The sequence below is a fragment of the Rhinichthys klamathensis genome, unplaced genomic scaffold (assembly GCF_029890125.1).
Source record: "Rhinichthys klamathensis goyatoka isolate OS25496 unplaced genomic scaffold, OSU_Roscu_1.1 h1tg000262l_1, whole genome shotgun sequence".
Classification (NCBI taxonomy): Eukaryota; Metazoa; Chordata; class Actinopteri; order Cypriniformes; family Leuciscidae; genus Rhinichthys; species Rhinichthys klamathensis.
Window position 1 is genome coordinate 2,640,606 of NW_026606783.1, and position 23,091 is coordinate 2,663,696.

The window sequence follows — 23,091 nt, forward strand, 5'->3', positions numbered from 1 at the left end:
CTCCTCTAATCGAATTATCGCCCAAACCTGGCATTGTAAAGGCTATTGCAAATATTGTTGTCTCCCTGACTAATTGCTTGCTCCTCTCTTGTAGATCACTTTGAATAAAAGTGTCTGCTAAATGGATATTTTTTTTATTTATTATTTTTTTATAACTGTATGTTTTAATCTTGTCAACTGCAGGGCATGATTGATTGATTGATTGATTCCGCAAAATTTGTGAGAAAACAATGCTGAATACCCCCTGCTGAAGACCCCTGACCTAGTTTATTCAGTTTCAGTTATCAAAAAAAAAGAAGAAAAAAAAAGAAGAAGTTATAGTGCTGCTGTAAATGTGGTTCACACATCTTCAGTAGATTAAACCAATGCTCCTTCACAGCACTCACTCAAATGCTGGTATGACTTTCCATATAGCGAATGATCCTATTCCTATTGGACACTTTTATGGGCTACTTTTTTATATACAGCGATTTATCCTTTTTGAAGCTCGCCCAAGTCACCATTCATTATTGTCACTGCATTTTGAGGCATTATTAATCACACTTTTTTCTTTTTCTTTCGCAGAAAATATAAAGTCATATTGGTTGGAAAATCCGTGACTGAATAATATAACTATCATTTTTGGTTAAACAATCTCATTAATAGACTACTAAAAAATACTCGGGATTGCACATTAAATTGATATGAGATCGAAGACTATTTTCTTTTTAATAAAACATAAGAGAGACATTTAAACTGTTGTCACACTCGCTTCGTGTTTTGTAAACGGCGAACAGTAGCCTATATGTTTTATGTAGTAGCCTATTTTGTTTTATGTCCTCCGTAATTTAATTACAGCTATAGTTTCCTTGTCATTAATGAGTTAATGACCATAAACGCCCGGGAAAGTCCATGAATGAGTTCATATCCTTGTTTAGGGACATTTTAATTCTTCTTCGACTGTAAATCGCCGTCTCTGAATGTAGAAAACAGGTCAAGGGCGCGCGCTGAGAGAACCAGGTGCGGGCGCTCTCGTGGACGACAAACCACATGATACAAGCAGCAGCCATCAGATCGCGGAAGTGCGACTTTTTTTGGACCGTGGAAAAAGGGGGGTAGACTGGGTGAGGAAAGGAAGGCAGAGCCGAAAAGAAAAGTTTCATGACATTATTCGTGTAAATGAGCCTGGCGAGACCCGTTCTTATCCCGTTATCTGGACTGACTTTGTTCCTCAAATGTGATATTTTCAGGAGTTGATCTGAAAAGTGTTTCGGAGCGCAGGACCGGAATCGAGCGGCCGAGAGGAAGCGAGCGGGTAAGTTCAGGCAAAAGTTTACCACAATCATGACTGTTTTATGCGGGACAGGAATCCATACTGCTCCGTACTGGAACGAGCTCGAATGCTTGTGTCTCGTGAAATCAAGCAGTTTCAACTTGTTACGGCGTCTTAGGTTTTGAGTCAGACTTGACGCTACTTTTGTTTTAACTGTCTTTCTATTTATCGCCCGTTCTGTATCCTTCATTGAGGATAATTTTGTCTCATTATTACCCAGCGTGCTTACTGTAAGACCACATGAGAGCCTTTCAAGAATCGTTACGAGTAACGTTAGCTATAAGTTGTATCCTTACTTGAAACAAAATGCGATCAAGTACTTAATTTAGGCTTTTATGCATATTATGTTTTAGAAATACACCGATATTATGTTTTATTGTGGCTTCGAAGTTAGCTTACTCTGGTATTCAGTCTAAAATATTAATAGGCTATATGTTTTATTTTAACACCTAATCTTTATGCAAAGTTTTGGACTGTCTAATTAAGACAAATGCTACACATTTCTTAAGAATAAATGCAAGTTAGGTAAAGGTTCATTTTACTTAAGCTAAACCATGTATTAACCAGCAAATGGCATCATTAGACCAGATATATATATATAAGTTAATATCTAAAATATTGATCAAACTGATAATCCGTCTACCTCTGCTATGTTGTATTGTTACAGTGACAGACACTAATATAAATAATCTCTTGTTGTGAAAAGCAGTTGTCCTCAACATTATGGCCGTTTATCATGGACTGATCTGACCAGCTGCGAATCCTACACCAGCATGAGCTCTTATCTGCTGCATGAGCAGCTGTCGCAGACATTTGGAGCAACTGAATAATGATTCAGTCCAACACAAGGGACGATCCTATTCCTATCAGATTCAGATGTCTGACTGTGACATTAGACCGAACACTGTACACGAGATCTAGATTGTGCAGTCATTTATGAAACAATGCCTGTGATGCCAGTCTCAGGAAACTGAGTCAGTGGTTTTTTCACTGATGGAATAGTATTCGAGATGAGTCTTTTTTTGAAGGCCTCTATTTCATCTTACATCAGTATCGACAGGCCAGCTGGCCTCATTCAGTTATATTTTGCTTCATGTCCATGTGCATAACTTAGGAGGAGCTCTTTGAGCCTTTACTTTTTACGGACTGTTTTGGGCTTCAGTGAGAAAAGCTGTGGGACAGTTAAAGTTCTGATTATTTATTAACTTGTAATTTAAGAACTTAGTAATCAGAAGGTTAATTTCTTCAAAATCAGAACCAGTTAATTTTGTTTTCCCCTTCTTAGAGCATGATATTTGTAGCAGGATGAATGATGGTGGTGTCGAGCCATACAGGATTTATGATGAGCTGGCAGGCTTTCTTTGTAACTCTCTCTTTTTCTCTTGTCTTCTAAGTAGCCTAGATATGTTATCAGGTTGCCTACAGATGACACTAACTGGTGAAGGAAGCACTAGATGGCTCGCAATTTAACCTGATTAGAAGCAGGATGAACAGGCCGATAGTGAATATTATTACTGCTAAATTGACTCTTTGAGATGGCCTGATATATCAACACACACCTGCTCAATCTCAGATGAAAAAACCCTGTGCTCAGAAAAGAGTCATTTTTGTTTCATTCTGAGTAGTATTGATGTGTCTCTGAGCCAATCTATCAAAACACAGTAAATTCTTATGTTGTCCCTTTTGAGGCCTCCTCCAGACTAAATTTGTGAACTTCTGTGGAAAGTCTTCCAAAAGATGGAGCCAAACACATTAGAAATTTGCTTCTGAAATAAATAATACATACTGAATGATGTTTTGCCAGTGAATTGCATTGATGAAGTGAGAGCAGGGCAGCAGGCCAGATGAAATGGGACATTTTATGTAAGAATGTGAACAATTCATTCTGTTTTGTTATTGTATTTCATAACTAAGGCCCAATGCGTGTTTGGTTTTTGTGATGTTATTGATGTTTTCCACTGTCTGGCTTCCTCTAATTTATATCAAGTTTAGAAATACGCCACTTTGAGGCACTGTCCCAAACTTCCCATCTATTCTCTGAGGAGCACGCGACAGGATATCATGTTCCTGTGCTATCACAATGTCCCACTGAGTAGTTTATGTTTTCGATGGCCCAGATGACGCATTTGTTTGCTAGACAACAGAGAATTATAGTTTGTCTGGTCAAGTTGACTGCAAATTCCCATGTGCAGTTGTTCCCAGATCTAGTCCTTTACCCTGGGCAGGATGTCAAATGGGTTTTTCCATGGGTTTCAGATTCATCTGTGGCATATCTGAACGCAGTATTCACCACTTTCAGTGACTGCTGAAGGCAATGGCTCTGTCCCAGTCTGCCCTCCGTCTCCTATCATAAGGCTTCAGTGTTGTGATCCTGAAGGTTTCTTTGTGAAAATACCTTTGTGCACAATGTGCAGATGGTTGGTGAGAACTTTGGCCAGACCTAGAAGAACTACAGCGGCAGTGTGTAGGTGGTCAACTCTTGAGTCAACAGGATGTTGGTTTGGTTTGCAACAATGCGAGTAGTTCAGCTGTACTTAGAGCAACATGGTCAGGTACTGACGCCACATGGACGATAGACATCGATAATTCTCTACATGTGGTGTGTAGTTGAAATGTCATGCAGCATGCATTGCCTTTTGTTTCTTTATCTTTCTCTCTTTCTCACCACTTGATTGGTTGTCGTAAAAGTGGGGAGGGTGCACTTCCTGTTCAATTCTTACCATGTTCTCTATTGCCTTCAACACACACACACACACACACACACACACACACACACACACACACACACACACACACACACACACACACACACACACACACACTAGCTATGTTTCCATCCAAGTTGTAAACTTAATTTATGGCAAAATTCTTAAATCAGTTGTTTAAAAATTCTGTAATTTTAAATTATACACACAAATTTAGGCTATAATGTTCAGTATATTGTATTGATGTATTGATTTGATATTCATTTTGAAATCTGGTAAATATTACATTTACCAGTGTTCTTAGTGTCTTTTTTTAAGATGAACTTTAATTGAGCATTAGATGATGGCAAAGGTAATAAAAATATAAAAATGGAAATTAGCATACACAATTAAAATCCAATATCAATATTGGCATTTAGCTGATCTTTTTTTTTGGTTGTTAAATAAGTTAGCACTGATATATGGAGCACGCCTTGTAACATACTTTTCTGATGCACAATCACATCTAGGAATTTATTCAGTAAATGTTTTTTTATTGTAGTTTGTGGACAGAATTCGTTCACCTCAAGTAAGCATATAAGTTTTTTTTTAGTTTTTTTGGGATACATTTAGAAATTTCACTAACTGGTTTCAAATTTCTTGTTGTTTTCATCTAGCATTTTTGATTCGATATTACATTTTTAATGAAAATATTCCATTTATGACCCAAATATGTTACCCAACTTATCTACTGACACAATACAGATACAACCACGTTCTTTGTTTATAACTGAGTTATCTGGCTCTTTATGATCCACAAGCAGGTAGTAAAATAGACCAAAGGTTCTTTCCAGTCTGTCTGTCTCTCTTCATGTCTGACTGGCACATTAGTCAGCCTGTCTCTTCACAGACCAGCTTGTCTCCTCAAGTTCACACCCTGTCTCTCTCTTATTTGACATGTTTTGTCGTGGGGGTAGTGACAATATTGTCAGGTTTTTGCTAAAATTCACAAACTGTGAAATTTCACTCCAGAAAGTGAAGATCAACTGAATCTCATCTTACATGGTAGGCCTCTAAATTCCTTGTAGGGATGTCAGTTTTCATAAATTCCCATAAGCGATCATTGTTTAAAGTGATGATCAGTTAAAGGTAGGGTAGGTCGTTTTTGGTCTAAAAAACTTTTTCCCAAATTTGTTTAAACTTTCTATATATATCAATGCATAATTAAAATGTAAGTACTCTGATAAAAAGAGTATAAAAATCGAGTGACTCTAGACCGTTTAATCTGCACTAAACACAGCTCATTATTTCCTTCCGGGACGAAACAATGGATTGGCTTAGGCGACTGTCACTCTCTCGCAACCATGGCAACACCCCCGCTGCTACATGCGCTGCCCACATGCGCGCACTCGTTTGACTCGAGGAGGGCAAGAGACTAGTAAGAGACACAATTACATGCAAAACACGGCGTATATGTTATGAATCTTACACGAAATTCACCTTTATCACAGTGTAACTGATTGTAATGGGAAAACGTGTATCAATGCAACCTGTTTTTAGCTTTGCTTTATGTTACTAGCTCGTTAACGAATCAAACTCAATATATTTTAAACTTTACCAGTATCGATATGCTAGCTTGATAGTGAGTACTAACAGCCATGTTAGTTGTTTATATTCATAATGATAAAGTTAGGTATTTTATTACATGTGAGTCTGACATGATGTCACTACATGCACTGCTCCTCTCCGCTGGGCGCTGGTAAGCGCGTCCTCCAGCTGTGAGCTGTCGGCATCGCGCGTTCATGTGTTTTGGGGGCGTGGTTTTGGAAGGAGCCCAGAATGGAGGGGGTGGAAGTGAATGGAGATAAGTAGCTGTGTTTATTACAGCCCTGAGAGGACTACAGACACTCGATTTTTATACTCTCTTTTCCAGAGTACTTATATTTTAATTATGCATTGATATATATAGAAAGTTTAAACAAATTTGGCAAAAAGTTTTAAAAAGAAATTCCTACCTACAATACCTTTAATTGAATAATCATTAACCAACCTCTTAACCACTGCATATTACTTAACCAACAGAAAATAGGTGTCATTTTAAAGCTTAGAAGCTTGGCTTTACAGTTAATATACCATCACTTAACAAGTGCTTTTAAATTTGCTGTCATTAGGAGTGCTCTATTTTCATAGCTTAAAAAATGTTTTACATGAAAATGTGATCTGTAAAATCATTGTGCATAACTTGTCATATTGTTGAAAGGTCTCAACTAGCAGAATACAACAAGCATATTTGTTTCGGTTAGATACCAAACTATACCAAGTATTTGTATAAAAAATAGCCGCCAATACACATGTAAACAGTATACACATGATGCCATGTATACTCATTTTGCGCCACATTTTTTCTTGTAACTTCGCGAAACATTAGTTGACCATAGATTGCATATCATTATTTAGAGCAGGTCGTCTCGAATGAACCCAACCACAACATAAGACAATGCGTAGTGTATTCCAACATCATTTGAAAGTTCAGCTAATGGAAACTGGATCTCGGGTATGGTGGTTGGCTATAGTGGGTAGAGACCAATCAGACCCTGTTTTACAGCTGGAGCGCGCTTGGATTTGTTTGATTGCTCAGATTGACAGGACTTGATTTACCATGAGCTTAGAATAGGAGTGCACAGCTGAAACAGCGCTGGAAGATCATCGCACATCAACCAGGATCTTATTACTTGTTGTTTATTCTATGTACTTTTACTGTGGCGTCGTTTAGTTCTTATGTTCAGTAAAATCACTTGTTTGTAGGTTTTTTTGGACCCTTGGTTAACTATATTTTGAAATGAATGGCTAGCCTACCTAATCCATTGCATGGCTTGAAGACATTAGGTGTGTTCGACTTGAAGTGGCACTGCGCAGACCGATCGGTATTTGACATCAAAGTACCGCGAGAGCAATTAGAGAGCAGACGCCTTAATAGGCGACTACGGTGCACATGGTTCATTTTTCCATGTGTGTCTGCTGCACGTGTTTGCTCATGAGTTGCACGCACTAGGGCTGGGTTTCATTCAAATTTCAAGAATCGATTCGGATTCTCAAGATCTTGAATCGATTATCATTATTCGATTCGATCCGATCCGATCTGATCCGATCTTCGAGATTTAGATAAGTGTTTTCGAAAAAAGCATTTTTTTTTCCAGCTGTTACCTGAATTACAGGACTGTAGTTATGCAACATATTGATACTATTATTATAGACATTTAACTGCAAATTAATGGAGTATTGATGGTTGTAAAGAACAATCCCCCTTCCAGAGTGTTGATACAACTGCTTTCACAAACTTGCACTGGTGTAGACGACAGAGGACGCAGAGGTATATCAGCAGCAGTTAGGGCTGTCGCGATTACCGCAATCTTGTAGTACCGCGCTACTGACAAGTCAACCGCAGAGGATTGCAAATAACCGCAGCAACCGCGATATTCACGTATTTTTATAAGGCTATACCCTTCTTGTTTTGAACTTCATGCATGTGTATTGAATGTTAAACAAGTTCATAATGATAACAAACAAGACTGTTTATTATCGTGGTGATGTAGCTAGCCTACAGAGGCTTCGCACAGACAATGAGAGAGATCGGCAGAGCGCGTGCGATTACCTGCGTCTGTCTTTGAAGTCATATGTATTCGTGAAAAAGGTTGCCGTGTCAAAGGAAAGCGAAATATTTGTCGTATCATCCTTTTAACGTTCACGTCACGGGTATTTACCATAAATGCGCGTCAGCAGCAGCGCTGGTCAGGATTCCACAGCGCGAGGAAGCCGCGGGGAAATAAAATCAGCGAGTCACGCATTGAATCAATGCCATATTGGTCTCTAATAAGTGAAGCATCAGCTTCAGCGTTACCCATGCGATGCATTGCTGCTCAGCTGAGCCTTGAAAAGTGGAACTCAAAGTTAAAAATAATTAACACCTTGTGCTTGTTTCATCTCTTTTAATGAATCAGCTTTTTTGAACGTGTTCGTTGAATGAACGGTTTAATGACTCACTCAAAGCCCGTTGTCGTAACAATGTGCGCGCTGAGTGAAAGCCTTTCAATGCGCATAGGGATCTCCCAGTCGATCGCGGCAAGTTAAAGTTCACGGGGAAAATTGTAAGCCTATTATTAAATCGATCCTCTGAGTTACGGATCGATCTTTAGAAATTCATATGAAAATCGATTCAGAATTGGTGAATCGATTTTTTCAACACAGCCCTAGCACGCACCTAAAAACTATACGCACTCTAACGACGACCTTTCGATTAAATGATTATCGACAATTGATCGATCGTCGATTAAGCATTAGCATCCCTAATTTCAAAAATGTTTTACCCTGAAATTACAAATTTGTTATCATTTACACACCCCAATGTCATTCCAGCCCTTTTTTGTGGCTAGTTAGTCACACTGAAAAGTTAATATAATATCTTCTGAAGCCCTATAATTGCATTGTGAGAGGAACATACTCATATTCAAGATGTTATTCACTGATAATCTTCCAGTCTGACACAGTGCTCAAATATTTTATGAAAGAAAGAAAATAATACCAGCTCAGGGTGAATAAATGACGACGATGTTCATTTTCACCTGAACTATCCCTTTAAAATTCCCTAAGTTTGGGTGTGTGAGGAGTGTTACAATGACCCCTGACTACTTCCAGTGGTGGGATCTTCTCTGATATCACCGATATCCTGCTCAGTCCTGATGAGCTGTTTGTGGTTCCTGTGAACTTTTTTAACACAACCACCCCCTGCTGGGATGCAACAACCTTTTGTCCAAATGGTTTCGCTCTGAGTAAACCCACACGTGGCATACCCACTGTGAGAGACACACAAGCTGTTTCTCAAATCCTGCACTTGTGTCGCTGATGCTCAGGCATTTGGTAATGTGAGCTTGCAAATGTTTTTCCCAATTGAGATTTTGACAATGATCCGGGGATGACCGTGAGTTAAAATTTTGGAGATTTTTGACCTACTTTATGAAATCAGTTAATGAGAAGTTAAAAAAAAATATTATTTTTTTCAGGAAGGACACAAAATATTTCTTTTTAAAATAAATGCTGTTCTTTTGAGCTTTGTATTAATCAAAGAATCCTAAAATATTCAGATTTACATAAAAAATATTAAGCAGCACAACTGTTTTCAACATGAATAATAACTAAGAAATGTTTGTTGAGCAGTAAATCAGCATATAAAAATGATTTTTGAAGGATCATGTGACACTGAAGACTGGAGTAATACTGCTGAAAATTCAGCTTTGCCATCACAGGAATAAATTAAATTAAGTATAAAATAGTTGTTTTGAATTGTAATATTTCACAACATTACTGTTTTTCTCTATTTTTGATCAAATAAATGCAGCCTTGGTAAGCTTAAGAGACTTCTTTCTGACCCAAACTTTTGCATGGTATTGGGTAGTGTACATTATAGAGGACAGCTGATGAATTTAGGCAATAACATAAACGGGCTGATAACCAGCTGTTAGTTTGTAGAATCAATCATATGAATGAGAAGTTTTGCGTGCTTACATGTTGCCATTTCTGATACATCTAGTTTTCCTGTTCGCATACAAAAGTTTCTTGTGAAAGACTTTTTTTTTCTGCAAATGTCACTTACGGGCTCCATAGTATATTATGGAAACTGTTTTGTCCGTTTGTTTGATCACAGCGGTTTCTTTAATGAAAAGTGAAAAAGAACAAGATGTATTGTGTGGTCGAGCAGTTCTTTAAGATTGGCTAAACAGAACAGTGAGTTTTTTAGATCTATTTTCTGCTGAAAGAGAGTGGAAGTTGGTGTTTGAGGAAGCGTCAGCACTGTGTATTTAAGCAAGACAGACTGCAGTAGTAGTTGGAAAAGAGAGAAGAAGGGAGAGAGTCCTAAAATAGATAGCTCACACTTCTGTAGTCTAGAAGCCTGAGTGAATGTTAATCTATGTCCACTCAGGAAAGCCATTGACAGATTCCCACAATTCATGCCATAATGGCTTTAATCTTGTAGACTTGTAGACCGTCACATAGCTGTGCATTGATAGATGTACAGTATTTATCTTGGTAATCTTGTCAGTGTGTGACAGCGAGAACCATAGGGCTATGTGTGTTATCTGGGATTGCTAATAGTTCTGGTATGTTGTTAAAGTTGTATTACATGTCATTTTTGCTGATTTCACAGTGAACAGGACACCTGTGTGTGTGTGTGAGTGTGAGAAAGATGGGCTTTTCATATTGTATGCATGCCTGAGAGAATCAAAGATATCATAAGACCAATATGAAACCACATGTAAAAGTTCAATCGGGCTTTTTATGTTGGTTTCCTGTTTCACTTGAAAATCTTCTGTTTTTTTTAGTTGATAATTTTTCTCCTGTCATGATTTGCGTTAGATCCCGCTGAGGTCACACCTGGGTCAGAGGACTCCGGTTCGGTCTGTATGTATATGGCTGTGAGTCAGACAGAAAGTGGCATTACTTGCATCTCCAGGCCTTTACCTAATGTTTTATGACTAAGACATGCGGTTTCAAGGACATGTATGGGCTGCTAAGTCTGAAACATTGAGCCTCAGTGTACTTCAGCTCAGTCCTCCGGTCAACCCTGTTATTATGGAATGGGAAGAAAAAAACTGAGGCTATGTTGGGCCTCTGTCCACTCCCAGAAAGAGAAATGCAAACACGAACACCTTCCCCTAATATCAACAGTCCACCTCAGGCTGATGCAGAACTGTGTACTTGTGGGACTGGCAAAACAAGTTGCTTGTTGTCACTGCAGGGTTATTATAGTTTTAAATTTAGAATTTCTGTTTTATTTTTAGGTTTAGTTTGTCCTTTTCAAATAGCTAAGTTTTGGTTAGTTAGAAATATGTTTTATATTAGATTTTTTGTGTTTTTCACTCAGTTTATTTTGATTGATGCAATTGACCCTTCGCTAAGCCCCGCCCTCCCTAGTTACTGTTGCTACGCCTGTCAAGCTTTCGTGCCTGGCACGTCTATTACAGTGTGTATGCACCGGTGTCAGACATTCCCAAATGAGATAATTAGTCATTTTTGGCGAACGTGAAATATCTGAGAGAGCAAGACAAAAGGGACTGCAGTATGCATTCGAGGGATATATCCACGACATAATATGCAACCGATTAGAAAATAATTTCATAAAAATTGAAGCTAAAGCCTATAGTCCCAGCGCAAGGCCTCATACGCTGACCATTCAAATGGGAAACACACAAATTGAGGAACTGCTATGTTCGTGCACAGCAGGGAAAGTGATGTGAAAATAATCTAATAATAATAAATCAAACATGAAATAAATCTTGTGGAATAACACTGGGAGAGCCGCGTTCGGATTGGGTTATAGTTAACGTTACACAGTCAGGGGTAGTAGGCTGTCGATTAACAAAATGCTGAAATATATTTTAAAGTATGTCAGTGAGCCTCCATCTTGTCTTTAATCGTCTTATTTTACGTTAAAATATATGCATTATGAACAAAGAACCGTCATTATTTCCAACTTCCAAGCAATAGGTGTTTTTGTTAATCCTGTGGACATGTTGTTGTGAATGGGGTCTCACACACTGCTTGATCCACGCCCGGCATTTCTCCCTTCGGCCTTTAGATTTTCGGGAAGGAAAAAAATTCCACTCCCCCGTCCAAACTTTTAGGATACCGGGTATCAGATTTGCACAATCCATACGCACAACGCTTCGGCATGTTTCCCTCGCTCGAAAGCATGCCAGACCTCCAGCGCCTAGTTACGGTTGCTAAGACAAGATTGGCCAGTGGCGGTTTTCGGGTGTGGCTTAGCGAAGGGTCAATTTAAGTGAGCATCACTAAATTTGGCTCTTTGGATTTGGCTCTATAGCGATTTGAGGCGGTAAACTACAAGTTTCTTGCGGAGGAACATTGTTTTGGTGATTACTTGAGTTGGACTTCGGTTAAGCTCTTCTGCGCAAATAAATATGATGGTTTGTTGCGGCGTGACGGTGTACATGTGCTTACAGGACATGATTTTTTTTAGTGCAAATATCACCAATCACGTCAAAACTCACCCCCTTTTAAAAGAAAAGAAAAAGCAAAAAATACTGCACAAATATCTGTAACTGTCTTCCACTGTTTTTTTGACTCCCTGACTACAATAATAAATAAAAAAAAGTTAACAAAAAAGCATGCAAAAACAATTGACATCAAACTGACATTTTCTGTGAAATCCAACCCAACAGCTCAAATTATAAATCATCATTATTATTATTAGCTTACCATGGTTTTGTGCGTTCTGCAGAGCAGTATCATTGATAAGCAAAGAGTGCATTGTTACCAAAGTAACACAAAGTGTTCCAGAGGAGTTGCTATTGGTTACTTACCGCAGGAACAGTTCTATTCTGGGTGGCTGCTTTAAGAATGTTACCTGCTCTGACCAACTCCCAGCAGGCTGGAACATGTGCACACTGTCACAGATTCAATCTGCTGTGTATTGGAGACACAAGCATACATGCCCATTACCCGTCCTGCCTGGTCATTCCTTTCATTCCATGGTTTGTCTGAGGATGACCGCAGACATTCTTTAATGTGCTTTTCTCTTTTTTTGGGAGGTATATTTTAATCTTGAACCAGGGCTCAACATAAAAAAAAATCCCCACTGGCCCCCAGGGCCAGTAGATCAGAGTTTTACTGGCCCCTTCTATATTTTTACTGGCCCTGAAAGAAATAGAAGGAAAAGCACTTTTCCATTAAACTGTATTTATTGTATACATAAGGATTAATTTTTCTTGTCCCCTCACAATGACAGTAAACTAATTATTACATTACATGAGTGATGAGTAATATTACATAGGCCTATTTTCACTTCAAAATGGCGAAATTAGACAAAAGTATATTAGTTTGCCTGATTATTTTTGTCATTCGTTTAACATTTATGACCTAAAAAACTGTCAATGAAGAAAAAATGAAGAACGCGCTGAATCTGATTATAACAAGACTGAAGCGAACACAAATTTGTGTAGCTTACACTTAATCACACATTTTTAGGGGGGCTAGGCAGAAGTTTAGGGGGGAATTTGATTACACTTTAGATAGCCCGTCGGCAGGCCGGTTATGCATTTTGGTCGGCTTTTGTTGGAAATTTCCGGCAAACGAAACAGTACATGCCCTCATCGCCTTTCTCCACCCAGGTATACTGTGTTTTCCATGACACTAGGAATTAGGACTGGGCGATATGGGCAAAAAAATCATATCTCGGTATTTTTGGGTTAAATGGCGATATACGATATATATCTCGGTACTTTCTACGTTTTTCTATTTGGATAAAGAAAATCTGTATTTATTTAAACAAAAAAAATGTTATTTCACATCCTGCTCAATGATATCCAAACAATATTGATATTGAAGGATATGGAAACAAATATAGGGAATGTAATGTAGGCTATGCAACATATAATGTGCAAAAAGGTTGTTAAAATCATATTACATTCTAACATTGTAACATTACAATCTAAAAGCAAAAATAATGCTTTTGTTTTTAAAATGACTAAAGGCTAAACTAAAAATGAAAATAAAAACAAGAGCACAAACTAATTATATTAGCCTGTATTTGATTACTAATGCTCACTTTCATAAAAACATACTTGTAGGTTTAAAATTCCACATATGGCACATTTATTGTCTCCAACAACAAATATTTTAGAAATATGTATCTTTTAGTCAGAATTATTGTGCTACTCTTCTATTATGCTCGTCTGTTTGGCGCGCGTGCTCGCGCCGGCGCTCATTCACGGGAGCTTGAATATTAGCGGAGATTCACTTGCAGAAGCTCGTCCTCTCCTGACAGTGAAATGGACATATTTGTTTGACTTTCTAACATTTACAGATGGAGAATATACCTGTGAAATGTAAGTTAAGCACTGAGGAAAGCACCACGTCTCAAACGCATTAAACAGCGCAAGTATTTATCTCTCAGCAACAGTATCTGTCAAAGCATCTGACAGGGCAAGCTACTTTAAACTTGTTAACTATATCTTACCAGTATAAGCTTGTGTCATGTTTAGGACAAATTGTACTGACAAATTGTCACTGCAGGAGCTCACACTGCGTACTCCGCTATTTTTTCAGATGTGCTCGTATCAAACTACTGTATCGAAACGGTATTGCCTCATTCCATATTATCGTTTAAAAAAATCGATATACTGTAGCCTACAAACTCGATTTACCGCCCAGCCCTACTAGGAATGTCCTCTTTCTCGTATCAGCCTCATAGTTCTTTGACATTTTAACACGTTATAAATAACCTGAAGTAACATTGACACTCTTCGCGCCACTGTATATGACGTTTGTTGTTTGTTTTGCTGATGGCCAGTCGTGACTGGCCAATCAACTAGCCCGACATACTCTTTTACTGGCCCCGGGCCGCGATATTTTTTTTCACAGGATGGTAGGGGAAGACTCATGAATATTCATTAGGGAACTCATCCCTGATTGGTCTGATGACCTACCCCTAACCCCGCCCCTAAACCTACCCGTCACTGGGGGTCTGATGACTTACCCCTAACCCCGCCCCTAAACCTACCCGTCACTGGGGTTAAGACCAATCAGGGATGAGGTCCCTTAATGAATATTCATGAGTCTTCCCCTACCATCCTGTGAAAAAAAATATCGCCCCCGGGCCATCGGGCCATTGCTTATGTCGAGCCCTGCTTGAACGCACATGCATGCGTGCACAATCAAACAATATGAGTTGTAGCCAGATGCACTTGGGAATTGGCTCAAATGAATTCGGTTCACTGCCATGTGATGTTTTTCTCCCAGGTGCTACAAAGATAATAAGATAATCCTCGATTGAATCATGCATAAACGCTTACCTGACACAACTGAATGTTTTAATGCCAATATTTCTTTTATATGATTTTGCCCCTCAGGCTAATCAAAGGCTTGCTGTGATTGGTGGCTTTGCTGATGTGTCATGTGATTTCGTGTGAACATGCTAATATACGTTTACATGCACTTTCTAGGAAAAGTGGCACACAAAAGAGTGTTTTCCGATGGAGTATGTGGTAAGCGTTCCCAAACACACCTGCACGTACATATCCTGAGGCATGGAGGCTGGTCACACATTACCGAAAAACCTGACACATTTCGGCCACTTCTGAGTTTGTGTTGAAGCCAGTGGGTTAACTTATAAACCTTGCCGTATGCTATTACTTAGTCGGAGACCCAACCGACAGGAATTTTTGTCATTGAACATTTAGGCGAAATTACATTAATTTGTTGGGTGTGCCTTGATTAACTAGTTGTTAATTAGTTACAAGCCTCGTGCTGAATAATGCTGCACTTTTGCTGTGTACCATTTAGTCAATTATTGTTAAAATAGGCTTTGGTTATTTTAATCTAGGAGTCTGTTCTTTGCAGTAACATGGCAACAAAAGTTAGTTTAAAAGTTTTAGTACAGTGAGCCAGGTCAGAAGAGAACATCTAGTGCCTTCTATGAATATCTTTTACTGCATTCCGCACATGCACGCGCACTGTGCTTTATACACAACATAATGTTTCTGCAGGGAGTTGAAAATGTAGGTCATTAGATTTACCATAATGCCTGGCTCTGCATTGCTCTGTGTTAGCTCACTTCCTGTCCTTCCGTTCTGTGGGTATCTAGTAGGGCTGGGTAAAAAATATTGATTTCTCGATATTAATCGATTCTCATTTTTACGAACCGATATCGATTCTTAAATCTCAAGAATCGATTAGTCATCCTGTTTTCATTTGATGAATGAATGGAACATTGTAGCGCGCATCAATAATCTTTGTGCTTTGTGATTATTATTATGAAATAAAGTTTCAAATTTCGAATTATGTCCCTTTTCTTACGAAATTCAAAAACATAAATGGCGTTTTGTGGCTGTGGCGTGCGTGAGATCGCTCTGGATCTCATCGAAATCCATATCATGTAACGTGGTATTGCTCAATCAGTGTTTCATCCGTGGAAAGACGTCAGTTAAACAGCTTGTAAACAATGTCATGTAACGTCACATTTACCTAAGAAAAACCATGTGATCATAAACTTAGTCAGTGAGAAAAATGAACTCTAGAGAGGAGAATTTTGCTAAATATACCGTATGCACCAAATTACATATTCATTTGAATTTTTAATGCTTCAATATTTAATGCATGTTTGAATAAATCTGGCAAGATTTTATGACAGCCACCATTAAAATTTTTATATTTCATATAACTTTCTTATTATAAAAATAAATAAAAGTGTAATTTAAGTGTTTGTAGCTACAAATCAGTTCTTTTTTACCTTCGACATTATATGAAGCCTAGTAGGCTACAACGGACTCCCATAGTTTACGGCATTAGTTAAGAGATTTGTTTTCCTTGAAAAAATTTGCCATGTATTGTACCTGATATCCAAAATAATCTATATTGAATCGTAATCGAAATCGAATCGAATTGCAAGCTTGTGAATCGAAATCGAATCGAATTGTGAAATTTGTGTCAATACCCAGCCCTAGTATCTAGGAGGTAAAACGCCTTCATGTTGTCATTAATGAGAATCATCAGCCTCTATGCCAAGGGATACACTCCCAAAATGCACCAGGTGATGGGATGGGTTTCTGGGTCTTCACTTTCCCACACGTGTGCTCGCCTATTCCTTTCTTTCTTATTCTTTCTGAGGCATGAATTTGCTTTTTCATATCTGAATGTGTTAGAGATCTTCATGGCACTAGAATTGTAAATTAAAGCGGGAGTTTGTTCTTCAAGCTTGGATTTATTGTATTTCTTCTTACCTGCTCTGGGTTCCTCTTGGGAGAGATATTTAGATTTTTTTTTTTTTTTAGAAGCTTGCATTATGATTAATTTTTTTTTTAGTATGGTTCTTGTTTATCTCTCACATTTAATATTTGCAGCTCTCACAGGGCTCAACAATAAGATTTTTTTTTTTTTTTCTTACCTCACCCCAAGTGTTTTTATATATATATAAAAACCTTTTTTTGTGTCAGGAAAAAATATGTGGAAACAATGTTTTACATAGAGATTTGTAGCTTTTTGCATATAGTTCAAAACATGATTTGTTTGTAATGTTTCAACTCCTGTTATCACATTTTCACGTTGGGAATTCTGGCCAATATTGACAAGCTGTATTATCATGTTTTGGCTCATAATCGATAAATGACTGATATTAAAATTCTGTTGTAAACTAAAAATAAAACACTAAATATTAAAGTCAGTAATTTTTTTATTTATTTAGGCCTTACAACATTTAAATGTACAGTATGAAAAATGTATATTTATTTATAAATCTGCTAAAGATTTCTTTTTACATTTTTTGAATAAATTAGTGTTTTTAAATACTCATTTATTAAATGATGGCAAAGGTAAATAAATTACCTTTAAAGGGTTAGTTCACCAAAAAATGAAAGTTACTCACCCTCATGTCGTTCCAAACCTATAAAATTTTCCTTCATCTTCGGAACACAAATAGATAATATATTTTTGATGAGAGATTTCTGTTCCTCAAATGCAAACTACAACTTTGACACTTCAAAAAGTTCATAAAGATTCAAGAGATTTGTAAAATGAATCCATATGCATTTTCTGAAGAGACACGATCGCTTTATATGATGAACCGATTTAATTTATGCTTTTATTCACATATAAACATTCATCAACGAACTTACACATCTGTTATAGTAAACGAAAGCTCAAGCATGTTTGCTTAACGTGCGAGAACCAACGAGGTTTATTCTTGTGTTACGCAGCATGTTTGAGTTTCCGGAAGAACCAACGAGGTTCATTCTTGTTACGCAGCACGTGTGAGCTTCCGGAAGAACCAATGAGGGTTTTTCTCGCGCGTCAAGCAAGTTCATTTGAGCTTCTGTTTATGTCTGCTGATCAATGTTTATAAATGAATAAAAGCCTAAAGCCTCAAATCTGTTCATCATATAAAGCATTTGATACTCTTAGAAAATTTGGACTAAACGGTTTGATTCATATGGTTTTCTTTATGAACTTTTTTTAATGATCAATGTGGTAATTACATGGAAAAATCAAGAAGCCTGTCAATAAGGAAAGGCACAGTGCAAGTCCAGGACAGCTTCGTCGTAGGAGGGGAGCCCATTCCACGGCTGGACGAAAAACCACTGCGAAGCCTGGGGAGGCTTTACATGGCAGACTTGTCAGACAGGCAGATGGGAAAGACAACTAAACATCAACTCGCAGAAGGGCTGGCAAAGATCGAGCAAAGTCAACTGCCCGGGAAGCGTAAAGTGTGGTGCTATCAGCACATCCTGTACCAACGCATACTGTGGCCCCTCAAGGTCTGCGAAATCGCTTCATCACATGTCAGCAGAATGGATAGCCTAGCCAACAGCTACATCCGCAAGTGGCTAGGCTTGCCCCCATGCTTTTCAGACGCAGGTCTCTTCGGTCGAAGCGTGCTCGAGCTCCCCTTCAAATCCATCAGCTTAGGATATAAGCAGGAAAAGGCTCGCCTTGTGCTGGATCTAAAGAACTCAGCAGACCCGCTCATAAGGAGTGCGAATGTCCCCATCCGCACAGGCCGCAAATGGAAGGCGCAAGCAGAAGTGGAGCGTGCCATCTCCAGTCTGCAACACCGAGAAGTGATGGGGGTGGTCCAGACCAGTCGTGCTGGGCTGGGCTGGGGAGAAGCGCAGCAATTCTGGTCCAAAGCCACCAAGAGACAGCAGAAGACAATGGTGGTGGACGAAATCACCAGACTGGAGAAGGAGCGCTTCCATCTGAAGGCAATATCCCAGGGCACACAAGGAGCCTGGACGAGATGGGATGCTACCATCAACAGGCGTATTACCTGGGCGGATATCTGGAGGACACCTCAATCCAGGCTCAGTTTCCTGTTAAGGGCGACCTACGACACCCTTCCATGCCCCAGGAACCTCACACTGTGGTATGGTGATGAAGTGGGCTGTCATCTGTGTGGGAGCGCCAAGGCAAGTCTCCGACACACTTTGTCGGGATGCAGAGTGGCACTGACCCAGGGACGCTTCAGGTGGCGCCATGATGCAATCCTGACGAAACTGGCCGAGATTCTGGAGGGTGTTAGGGTTGCAGCAAACCAGTTACCGGCAACAGAAGAGCATGCCCTGACAGGATTTGTAAAGCCTGGCGGTATACACCAATTGCCTGCCCAGAAGAAGATCAGCATGCTCGCACCTGGTAAAGAGTGGCAGATGCTGGCAGACCTTAGGAAACAGCTGGTCTTTCCAAGAGAGATCATGACTACCACTCTCCGACCAGATATAGTCATGTGGTCAACAGTGGCGAAGCGAGCCCTCCTCATCGAGCTAACCGTCCCCTGGGAGGAGAATATGGCAGCAGCCCACGAAAGGAAGCATCAGAAGTACGCCGAGTTAGCAGCGGAGTGCAAAGACGCTGGCTGGAAAGCAACTGTACACCCGGTGGAGATCGGCTGTCGAGGCTTTGTGGGCAAAGCAGCAGTCCAGCTGCTACGTGGAGTGGGCGTAACAGGCTCAAGGCTGAGGAAAGCCACGGGGGTGCTGGGAGAGGAAGCGGAGAAAGGGAGCTACTGGCTTTGGTTGAGGAGGAAAGAGATGGGGTGGGGATCATCACCCCAGTAATGACAGCTGCAGGGGGTGGCGGGGAGACGTCCCCAGCATGCCACCGGCCCCCCCGCCTGGAGATGTACTGGTCGTGGGGGCGAAACATCTATGAACGGCGGTGTCCAGCTGATGACCCTGCAGCTGTCCCAATTGGCACCGGAGGAGGTGCGTCAGGCTTGAAAGCCAGAGCAGGTAATGCCACCTCACCTGTACAACAAACTGGACTCAGACTGTCAACGGAGGGACAGAAAGCTCTCAAGGTGATAATACATTTTGAGCAATGTTGCTGGGCAATCTTGCAGAGCGATTGTTGCTTGGGCACTTTCCCATTGAAAATGGGCAATGAATTTCTATCTGGATAATTTAGATTGGTCAATGGGCCCTGTGACTCTTCTGGTTGTCCGTTGACGGCAACATTGCCCAGCAGCATTGCTCAAAAAGTTGCCCTGTGTATCATCACCTTCAGATTTCATTTAAAATATTTTAATTTGTGTTTCGAAGATGAACGAAAGTCTTATGGGTTTGGAACGACATGAGGTTGAATAATTGATGACTGATGAGTTTTCTTTTTTTCATTTTTGCGTGAACTAACCCTTTAAAAAAAAAGACACTAATTCCAATATCGACCGATACGGTATACCTATAAAGAAATCATTTGTAATATTGGCTCATAAGATCGATATATTGTTCATCCCTAACTTTCACCAATAATTGTTGCAATTTAGACAATTCCTCATCTATGTTAGGCATCTATAAATAACTTTACCTTGGTGACCTATTTACATCAGCACAAGAACAGTTTCGAAAGCTTAAAACATGCACATCACCAATAAACGTAATATGTATTGGCTCGAGATTGCAAGTGAAAGTTCTGTTACTTGGCTTGAAACACTTCCTTATTATTGAGCCCTGCCATGTTTGTCCGTCTGTTGTCTTCAAATTTAAATGCGTGTAATTGAATCTGTTGTCCTTTTGATGTGATCATGTTTGATTACCCTGTTGTCTGCAATAATTATTTTCTTGTGATTTGTCTAGCTGTGTCTCTTTCCTATATTTGTGTTTTGCATACTCTCTCTTTCTCTTTCTCTCTCTCCCTCCCCCTCTGCCTGTCTGCTCTGAGTGTGTGTGCTTGCCAGACATGCCCATGCCCTGGAGCCAAGGACCATGATGCAACCGTGTTTAAGCTCGAATATTCCCTCCCTCCAGACGTTACTGACGGACATTTCAGCACAGAGAAGTGACAGGGAAGAAGCAGCAGAAAAAAATAAATCGATGCACCTTTGCAGCATTTGCAGTCCCCTGTGTCCTTAGAAAGCAAGAATACAAACAGAGTGCACTCTGGGATTTGTAGTTCAGCTGACTCTTCCCCATAACCCTGAATTCAGGTCACTCGACTGAATGAATAACAAATCAACCCTCTAGTTATTTGCACACATCGATTAGACACTTATTGCATGGTTGATCTGAACGTGTAAACGAGTACACTAAGATAACCTTGAGGATGTACCATATGACCTGCATTTTGTTTTTGCATTGGTTTATTGATGTGGTTGAGGTTGGTTCCCACAAACATGCAAATTCTTTCATCATTTGCTCATCCTCATGTCATTTCAAATTAATTTTGGAAAATGTTTCAGTTTTTGTTTTTCACACAATGAAAGCCAATGGGGCCCAATGTTGTTTTGTTTTGGACCCCATTGACTTATGGAGGTATGGACAAAAACGTATGGACAAAAACAGTTCTTCAGAATATGGACAAAAACAGTTCTTCAGAATATCTTCTCTTGTGTTCCACAGAAGAAAGATAGTCATACACGTTTGGAAAGACATGAGGGTGAGTAAATAATGAGGGATACATTTTTGGGGGATAAATCCTGTTAAAGTGTCATGAAGATGGGGAAAAGTGGTAGTCTCCGTTGAGGGCAGACTTTTTCCCTCCATCCGTGAATATTCTCTCTCTCTCTCTCTCTCTCTCTCTCTCTCTCTCTCTCTCTCTCTCTCTCTCTCTCTCTCTCTCTCTCTCTCTCTCTCTCTCTCTCTCTCTCAGCCCCTCTCTCTCTCTCAGCCCCTCTCTCTCTCTCAGCCCCTCTCTCTCTCTCTCTCTCTCTCTCTCTCTCAGCCCCCATGATAATTGTGTGCATTAGAGAGAGAGGTGCTCGGCTGCTTGTGCATGCATGCACACTCTCATAAATGCATAGATGACTGATGCTGCCAAGGAGAGAGAGGGAGGGAGGGAGGGAGGGGGCAGGAGTGCAAAGGGAATCAGCGCTAGCATCAGTGAGAGAGAGAGAGAGAGAGTGAGAGCGATAGACCAGACAGGGAGGAGAGGAGAATAGAGGACAGTCGGCTGCATCGCTCCTCACACACAGACGGAGGTGGAGAGAGGAGAGGATGAGAGACTGTGGGGGAAGGAGAGGACAAAAGAAGACCGCTGTGCCATTCATCACGACGTTCCACAGAAGTGAGGCTGGACGAGACTCACTCTAAACGAGGGAACTGGCGTGACTTTGTGATTTTGAAGAGAACCCAAGAAAACGGATTTGAGAAAAGAGCGTGTTTTTGTCTTTCAGGGAGGGGACTGAGACAGAAAGCGAGTGAGGGAGAAAGAGGAGAAGGAGGAGGATTGTGTGACACTGTTTAAATATTAACGTGATTATGATTTGAACATGGAGGTCATTCAGTTTTACCTAAAATGTGGCACTCTCACTCTCTTTTTATAATCCAAGGACTTGGGGGATAAAATATTACTTTTTCATTCTGCAACAACTAAACCGTGAGGACAAAAAAAGCTCTTTAAAGCTCCTTAAATTCTTTCACTTTGACTTTTTTGGATGGCAGCTCACAAACTCTTATATTTCTAATGTACATAGTGCTGTCTGTTATTAAACCAATGTTTTTGGTGTTACTTAAGAGATATGCAGACAAAAATCAGGTTTTTTTTAATGCAAAACATTTAGATGTCTTTATTTGTAGTGTATAAAAAAGGTGCTTTTGAATATATAGATAGATATTTCATAGATTTCAGGAGGACTTTTTAGTGTTTGCTAGTTGTGCTGTCTTTAACCCGGAAGCGTGCACGAGTCTGTCTTAAGTGTGTGTGTACTCTTGAGTAATATTTGATTTCCTCATTGGACTGGTGCCACAACTGCACTCTGTGCATGTTCGGATGTGTGTCTGGTTCATTTTACGTTCTGGTGTCAACACCAATCACCAGTGAGGTGTTGTTGGTGGCGGCAGCAGCTGAACTTTCCCGTCCTGTGCCAGCGATTCTCGCTGGCTCTGAGCTCTCGTGATTGGACACGGAGAGAGTCGACAGGTTTTGTGTTGGCGAAACTTGTTGGCTTTTGTTTGGGTTCTTTTATGACTCGGTCTCGCACACTTTTTCCTCAGTCTGTTACCATGGCAACAGTTTTATTGGCATGTTAAGTTCTCACGCTTTGTCTTGTGTAACTTCAGTGCAAGTGTGTTGCAGTGTCCCAAGTTACGCTTTAAA

At 39.8% G+C, this 23,091-nt stretch overlaps 1 protein-coding gene across 2 annotated transcripts in view; it reads left to right on the forward strand.

Moving 5' to 3' along the window:
- The first annotated feature begins 1,054 nt into the window (after positions 1–1,054).
- Positions 1,055–23,091, forward strand: part of shc1 (SHC (Src homology 2 domain containing) transforming protein 1) — a 44,279-nt gene continuing 22,242 nt past the window's right edge. Inside the window, exons 1-2 of one of the 2 annotated variants that reach the window (XM_056267826.1) lie at positions 1,055–1,294; positions 15,012–15,053. In XM_056267826.1, coding sequence (XP_056123801.1) covers positions 15,042–15,053 — 12 coding nt within the window. In that variant the 5' untranslated portion in view covers positions 1,055–1,294; positions 15,012–15,041. The remainder of the gene's footprint in view (positions 1,295–15,011; positions 15,054–23,091) is intronic. The other variant, XM_056267827.1, reaches the window with a different exon arrangement.